General features: G+C 42.4%; 1 protein-coding gene across 2 annotated transcripts in view; it reads left to right on the plus strand.

Annotated features, from left to right (window-relative positions):
• Nucleotides 1-8375, plus strand: part of Spg21 (SPG21 abhydrolase domain containing, maspardin) — a 53314-nt gene extending 44939 nt beyond the window's left edge. Inside the window, exon 9 of one of the 2 annotated variants that reach the window (XM_004999995.4) lies at nucleotides 7841-8375. In XM_004999995.4, the coding sequence (XP_005000052.1) occupies nucleotides 7841-7903 (63 nt within the window). In that variant the 3' untranslated portion in view covers nucleotides 7904-8375. Of the gene's footprint in view, nucleotides 1-75; nucleotides 511-7840 lie in introns of those variants that run through there. The other variant, XM_063254245.1, reaches the window with a different exon arrangement.
• Nucleotides 8376-8716: the final 341 nt, after the last annotated feature.

An 8716-nucleotide genomic window follows, 5' to 3' on the forward strand; every position in this document is an offset into this window, starting at 1 on the left:
GCTTCCTGGCTCTGGAGGGGAAGACACATGCCACTTGGTCTCCAGGATGAACTCGTCATTCTGGCTTCCTGGCAGGTACTCGACTGTGCTTGTTGCCAGAGGAGCTCGGGGCCTCCGTGTCACTGAGGATGGCGGTGGTGCCTTTCAGGACAGCCCTGGCCTTTGTTGTAAGTGTGGTTTCTTGGCTCATAGAACCCTCATCCCACCAACACAGCTCCTTCACCCTGCTGGCATGGACTTTCTGGCTTCCACCGCTGACCCAAAGCTTTCCCAGCACAGATCCCTAAAAGAGACTGGCATGAGTCCATCCTGTAGGTTCTGGACCTCCAGCTGGACTCATGGGAGGCACTGTCATGAGCTCTGGGTTTTCAGCTGGACTCATGTGGGACATTGCTGTGGGATTCAGGCCCTTGACTAAATAATCTATGTCTTTGGTGTTGCGGATAGATTTCCTGCATTTTCTTGTGTTAACTCCCGGTGATCATTATAAAAATAATATTATAAACTCCATGTCCTGATTCTAATTGTTCTCTATACAACCCCTGACTACAACATACCCACAGCCAACCCCCTGCTCTCAAAGGAAAGGCACCCAGAGGTGCTGCTGGCAAAGTAAACAGGACTGGCTCTGTGGACCACTCCTCACTACCCTTTATGCCCCCAAGAAGCACCTACTATTCTGAGTTATGTTATGTCAAAAATATCCTGCATTCTTAGGTTCTAAACCAAGAAAATTTAAAGACCCTGAATCCAATGACAGGCAATGACATTGCAGGGGTAATAACAGATCTTCCAACTGAGAAAGGCCCTAGCTCAGTCACTGCTGAATTCTGCAAAGACTTTCCAGGAAGATCTAACACCAATATTCTTTAAGCTCTAACAAAATTGCAAAGGAGATTGCACTCCCAAAGCCATTCCTGGAAGCTACCAGAATGATTCCAAAACCAGACAAGGATCCCACCAGAAAAAGGGAACTATAGACCATTCTCTTTAATAAATACAGATGCAATAACCCTCAACTAGTTACTGGCAAATGTAACACAACCAATGTTCAAAAAGATCATACATCATCTTCACATAGGCTTCATCCCAGGGAAACAGAGATGGGTCCACATATGCCAATCAATAAATGTCATACATCACATGAGCAGCAGCCGGGACAAAATCACATGATCCTATCAGTAAATACAGGAAGTACCTTTGACAAAATTCAACATCCATTCTTCCTAAGACCTCTGAAGAAAATAGGTATAGAAGTATCTTATCTCAATCTGCCAAACCAACAAGTATCATCATATTAAATGTGGAGAAACTGAAAGCTTACCCTGTAAAATAAGGAATAATGCAAGGATGCCAACTATCACCACTCCTTTTCAATACAGTCTGCCAAAACTTGGCAAGAGCAATTAGGCAAGAAAAAAGAGATACCTATAAGGAAAAAGCCAAATTGTTAATAGGGTAAATGACACGATCCTGTACATAAAAGACCTAGAAATTACACCAAAAGATGCCTAAATCACCACAGTCAGTAATGCAGTCAGTAACACAACAACACACAAAATCAGCAGTGTTCCTGAACACTAATAATGAACCCGCTGAGAAATTAGGAATAAATACCATTTACAATAGCATGAAGAAAAACTAAACATGTAGGAATTAAGCTAACTAAGGAAGTAAAAGAACTTTACAACAGAAACTGCAATATTCCCCCAAAAAGAAAAGAACCAGGCATGGGGGCACATGCCGACAATCCCAGCACTCAGGAGGCTGAGGCAGGAGGAGCAATATGAGTTCAAGGCCAACCTAGGCTATGTAGCAAGTTCAAGGTCAGCCTGGATTACATAGCAAGACCTTGTCTCAAAATCAATCAATCAATAAACAAAATAAAATAAGTTTAAAAAGGAAAAAATAAAAACAGACATTAGAAAGTGGAAAGGTATTCTTGTTTCTGAATAGGCAGAACCAATATAGTCAAAACAGCTGTACTTCCAAAAGTCATATACAGATGTAACACAGTTCCAACTAAAATACCAAAAGCATTCTTCGTGGAATGGGAGAAAGCAATCCTAAAATTCATGTGAAGCCAGGAAGATGGGGGAGTGGTGAGCAGCACAGAAAGAGCCCTTCCAAGATTTGGTGTCCAGATGCTGGAATACAGCAACGAGAGGAAGAGAAGAGGGAGGGGAGGCTATGAACCAAGAACTGAAGCAGCCCAAGGGGAGAGCAAAGGGTGGTCATTTCCTAAGGTTCTAAATGCTAGTGAATGCCAGAGGCAGTTTACCAGCATCAACCCAGAAATTAAACTCAAAAGAGTAGAAAATGAGAAGATGCTTAAACAAGATGCAACCCCACACTTCCAGCTCACCAAAGGCTAACCCAAGGGGCAGTGAGGGGGACAGCCTGAAAGCCACCCATCCGGCCTCTGTGCAGTGGTAACAGGGGAAGACTAATGAACAAAGCTGTAGAAAAAAATCAAATCAGAAATAATTTCTCAGATAACTACAGAGATGGTGACCATGATGAAAGGCATGGTTAGTGATTATAGAGCAGATGCAGATTTAAAAAATAGAGGAAGCTAAGGAAACAATGGAAATCATGAATGTCAAACATAGAGAAGAAATGGAATCTATAAAAGAGATTCAAACAGATATCCAGGAGATTAAAAATTCCACTGAAAGTATACGCAGCAGAATGAACCAATATGAGAACAGGCAATCAGATATAGAAGACAGGATTGCAGTTAGAGATCATGAAAAAAAAGATCCCTTAAAAATAGTAAGGGACCAGGAGAAATTGATCCAACAACTGATAGATGATGCAAAGAACAGTAATATAAGATTGATCAGAGTCGATGAAAAAGCAGAAGAGAGCACAATGACATAAAAAACCTGTTCACATCCATCACGGCAGAACACTTTCCTGGAAGGGAAGAATAATTGGACATACAGATAAGTGAGGCATATAAACTCTATTAGCCATGATCCAAAAAAAAAAAAAAAAATCTGGGGATTTAGCTCAGCAGCATAAGCGCCTGCCTTGCAAGCAGGCAGTCGTGAGTTCAATCCCTGGTACCGATAAAAAGGAAAAAGACCAAAAAAAAAAATCTGCACCAAGGCATGTAATTATCAAAATTCCAGAAATTCAACACGAGAGCAGAATATTAAAAGCTGTTAGAAAAAAGACATAAATCACCTGTAATACAAAGCCCATCAAAATCACAGCTGACTTTCCAACAGAATCCCTTAAGTCAAGGAGAGCCTGGAGTGAAGTAGTTCAAGGCTCAAAAGAAAACAACAGCCAACTGAGATTGATGTACCCCACAAATCTCTTTCAAAATTGGTGGAGAAATAAGATATTTCCATGGCAAAGAATACCTGAGGAAATTCATGACCCCCAAACCAGCGCTCCCAAGTGTTCTCAAAGGCATTATAGAAAGACATGACAAGGATTATAGCACCACGAACCCCAACAGAATGAATTCACCAAGCAAGGAAAGGAGTCGACAGAGAAGGGGTGGGGAAAGGAGCCAACAGCAGGAAAATAATATGACAAAGATAAACCAATACGTATCAGTTATAACCACTGTTCCTGGCCTCTATTCATCGAAAGACACACACTGGCAGAATGGATCAAGAAGCAAGATCTAACATTCTTGTGAAACCAGGAGAAACCCAGAATAGCAAAAGCAGTGCTGGGTATCAACAACAAAACAGGAGGCATCAAAATCCCACACTTCAAGTTACATTGCAAAGCCACCGTCATTAAAAATAGCATGGTACTGTACAAAAGCAGACATTAAGATCAACGGAACACAATGGAGGATTCAGAAACAACTCCAAGCACATTAAATTATTTGATGTTTGACAACAAGCCAAGAACTCACACTGGAAGACAGATAGCCTGTCTAATACTGTCAATGTGTTGGAAAAACTGACTATGCCCATGCAGAAGATTGAATCTGGAACAATCTCTCTCACCATGTGCTAACATAAAAATCAAAATAGAGCTGAGGACCAACTGTTGAAATAGAAACACTTAACCTGCTGGAAAACAAGATAGGTAAAATGCTTCATGTCATAGGCCTACATCGGGGACCTCTGAAGCAAGCCTCCAGTCTCCTTTGGGGTGTTATAGCACATGGGTGGGGAGGGGAGGAGAGAGACAAACAAAGAGAAAGAGAAAACAAATGGAAATGTAGTGGGGATCCACGATGACCTATTGTCCAGGAGCAATAGAAGGTCATGATGCAGCTTTTATTGGCTGAGGCATTTATTGATTAAGGAGAGGATTATTGGATGGCTCAGAGGGCCTTGGTTGTCTTATGCTGAGAAGGGCCTTGTTTTCTTTTTTTTCTTTTTCTTTTTTTTTTTTTTTTTTTTTTGTCTTTTTTGAGATGGAGTCTCACTATGCAGTTCAGGCTGGCCTTGAACTCACTTTGCAGCCCAGGCTGGTCTCGAACTCGCAATGATCCTCCTGCCTCAGCCTCCCAAGTGCTGGGATTATAGGCATGAGCCACCACACCCGGCAAGGGTCTTGTTTTGGAGCATCTCTGGTGTTGGTAGTCTTGGTCTTAGTGGTTTTAGCCTTTTGTACATGGGAGAGGACAACCCACACCTAATGGGATGATGGGAAATCTCAAAAGGGCAATTCCAAATATCCCAAGCCTCTGTTTATCCTTTAGGGAAGCATATAAAACTAGCCATTGTGAATTTGTGGTCCCCAACAGGCATACGCAAGGACTTTCTAAATGGAATTCTGGTTTCACAGGAACTGGTACCACAAGTCGACAAATGGAATCATATCAAATTTAAAAGTTTCTTCACAGCAAAGCAAACAATTAATGGAGTCAGAAGACAACTCACAGAAGGGGAAAAATTTTGCTAGCTATTGCTCAGACAGAAGATTAATATCTAGAAAATATGAAGAGCTCAAAAACATAGACCCTCCAAAATAAAAGGCTCAATCAAAATATGGGCAAGTGAACCGAACAGATACTTTACAGAAGAAGTAAAAAAGACCAGTGAAGAAATGCTCAACATCACTGGTCACTAGAGAAACACAAATAAAAACAACACGAGATTTCATCTTTCTCTAGAAAGAATGGTCATCAAGAAATAATATAATAGAGGATATACCTCAGCTCAGTAGCACATGTGTCTGGCAAGCAAGAGGCCACGAGTTCAATCCCTGGTACCAAAAAAAAATTGTGAAATAATAAAATTTTTAAAAGACAGAAAATAATAAATGCTGGTGAAGCTATGGGAGAAAAAACCCCTTCATTCTTAGTGGGAGTGTACACTGGTACAACCATTATCAAAATCAATATAGAGATTCCTCAAAAAATAAAACTAAGAATTCCGTTTGACCCAGCCAGTTCTCTTCCTGTTAAAGTTATCACATCCCAGTGGTCCAGTCCGTACCCACATTTATAGCAGCATAATTCATGACAGGTAAATGTTGGACGTGGCCTGTGTGTCCATCCACAGATGATTGGATAAAGAACTTGTGGTATTTACACGTTTTCTACACTTACCACTGTGCCATAGGGAGGAAAAGTGGGAGTCATCTGTAGGAAAACAGATGCACATTGAGACCATAATTTCAAGCGACATAAGTCACACACGTGCTTAAATATTGCAGGATTTCTCTTATATGAGAAACCCAAAATATAAATAAGGATCAAATGAAAAGATAACAGAAGTAGGGGGATAGATCTGTCTCAAATGGAGAGAGAGAAAGGGTGGGGAGGGGAAGGGGTTGAAAAAGTCATCAAGGCATGCTCTGTACATGGCCTGATTGCACGTACAGGAATGTAAATATCATGGACTGTAAACCTGGGCTAATCCAATTTTAAAAATGAATACATAAAAAAGAAGATGTAACATTTCTAAATGTACAAGCAATGAGTATCCATGTGCCCAGTTTCATAAAACAAACACAATTAAACATAAAGCTGATTTCACAGCTTCTCTCACCAATCATAGGCCAACCAGACGCCCCCATCAGCAAAGCTGAATTAAACTACATCATTGATTAAACAGAATAGCCACCTATGACTACAGAACATCCTCTCCAAGATTGATTGTATGTTAGGCCATAAAATGAGCCTTATCAGACACCTGTTATACTCTATGCTTATCGCCCTAGTAACCATGTACCTGGAGCACCGACCACATTGTTATAAATTTGTTATAAATTAACTGACCACATCATCATGCTGTTCTGTATGCATCGTTCCCTCCCACCTTAGTAACCTGTTTGCTGTGTCAACTTTTGTTCCCCTTGTAAGAGACAAATGATGCTGTGTCAACCATTGTTCCCTTTATGAGAGACAAATGTTTCTGGAATTGGCAGACCAAGGGTTATAATTGGCTAACCACCCACTGTGAAATGCCTCTGACCTCAAGCAAAGGGGAACAAAGGCCCACCTTATTTCTGTTTCTCATCACTGTGTACTTAATGATCAATGAGCTAATCATAAATGAATTATAAAAATCAGGCAAAATTCTAACTCAGTTGCACAGCTTTGCAAATTCCATCTGCACTGTGTCGCTGGGCCAGCTAAAATAAAGGCGTTTCTTTTAAAAAGATGTCCCCGTTTTTCATCTCGGGGGTCTTGCCCCGTTTTTCATGGAGCCTTGTTTTTCTGGGGGGGGCTTACAACAATACCAAAAAATGTAAATGATTTCTTGCATCTTCTCAGATCACACTGGCATGAAACTAGAAACCTATAGCAAGAGTCCCAACCAAAACCATATGAACACATTGAGGTTAAATGATCCACTTTTGACTAATCTAGGGTCACTGAAGAAATCGAGGAGGAAACCTAAAAATTCCTGGGGTCAGAGGAAAACGCAGACAGCCTGGCCCTGCGGACCTCACTGGACTGCTGTCTCCACTCCCGCCAGTTCTGTGGCAAGTTCTCCGAGAGCTGCAGGGGCCTGTGGAGCCAGGTGCATGTGACCAAATGGTGTCAGTGGCTCGCTCTGTGACACGCTGTGTGGGATCCGGAAGAGATAGCGCTGTCTCGGCCTAGTGAACACCCTCTCCCTCCGGGGCCCTGCCCCAAAGTCCAGGCCAGGTTGTGGCAGCTGAGGTCCTGGTAGCTCACTGGAAACCTGCAGTCCCTCAGACCTTCACATCTTGTTTTCTAGTAAACCCTGACTGAATCAGACTGGTTCAATAGCCCTAGAATTAGGTGGGGAGGCCCCAGTGGCACTCATGGGTCTCGTGGGACCAGTCTGTGGCCTTGGCTGCCTCCTGGATGGATAGGAAGATGGATAGATAAGATTTGCATGGTTACAAAGCAGCAGTGTCAAAAGTACTGACAAACCTGTCAATTTACCCCACCTACGACATCATGGTCCAGAAGTGTGTTCCACTGGTGTGATAACTCGGCCTCTGTCTCTACACTTTCCCTAGGATTAGAAAACGCCATGCAACATATCAAAGCCTTAGCTAACTATACACAGAAGGCCTCAAATGATGCCACAGCTTGTCTCTAAAAAAACTAAAATTAACGAAACAAGCCACCCTCCAAAATTGGATGGCATTAGACATCTAACAGCAGCACAGGGGCACTTGTACAATTATAGAAACTAGATGCTGTGTGTACATTCCTGATCCTTCTAATATCTCAATAGCTGTTCAAGATATTAGACAACAGATTAATGACCTGTCAGACTCTAAAATTCTCTGGGCCTTATTTTCTCTATGGGAAGCTATTACCAGGTCTTCCCGGAGGAAATCTTTGTTGACTGTTTTCATAATTATCCTGTTGATCCTATTATTTGACCCATACTTACTTACTTCGTTGTTTCTTTGGCTTTGTGGTCTCCAGCCTGAAAACTGTATGCCCACCCAAGATGAGAACGCCTGGCGTCTATCAAGGGGCTTTAGATAGACCCTCCATGGAGCATCTCTGGTTGCTGATCAAAAAACTATGACCACTTTCAGCCTGAAAAAGCCAGATCGGTCGTCACCCGTTACAACCTCATGGCAGCTTCAGAGGAGGGAATGTGACAGGCAGCTAAGTTAGGGAGAAGTATTATAGTTAGTCAGACACCACTGGGTCCTTGAAGGAGCCTGTGCAGAAGACAGAGAACCTTGCAACTGTTGGGGTGACAAGCACCTCCACCGAGGGATAGACTCAAGACAAGTGATGAAACAAATGCACCCACATCCTACGGGTAATCACCAGGGATTGGTATGCTAAACAGGTATCCATCAGCTTGGGAAAGCTAGGAACAGCCATGGACCCAACACCCTACAGAAAGAGCCTTGGTTCTGTTCCTTGCCTGCTTGTTATGTGACTTGCCTCCCTGTTTGATCCCCATTTAATCAATATTACCTGAGCAGTTATGCTCATAACCCTATTGGCTGAATGTAGTTTTGTCCTACCTCACGTCCACCGGGCAATTTCCCATTTTTCCCGACCTTACATCTGCCTTCCACTCCTCATGGCTTTGCTCTATAAAACTCCCTAGAAAAGGCAGAGTCCTTGGTAATCCTTTTGGGACCTCTTTTGTTTCTCTCTCAGATTTCTTTTTCAATATATTCTGCCCTTAAAAAAAAGAGCCAGGCATGGCGGCCTATGCCTGTAATCCCAGCACTCAGGAGGCTAAGGCAGGAGGATCGTTGAAAGTTCGAGACCAGCCTGGGCTACAAAGTGAGTTCGAAGCTGGCCTGAACTGCATAGTGAGACCCTACACACATA

Source organism: Cavia porcellus, unplaced genomic scaffold (assembly GCF_034190915.1).
Source record: "Cavia porcellus strain 051 isolate PalLab524CR breed Dunkin Hartley unplaced genomic scaffold, mCavPor4.1 scaffold_8, whole genome shotgun sequence".
Classification (NCBI taxonomy): domain Eukaryota; kingdom Metazoa; phylum Chordata; class Mammalia; order Rodentia; family Caviidae; genus Cavia; species Cavia porcellus.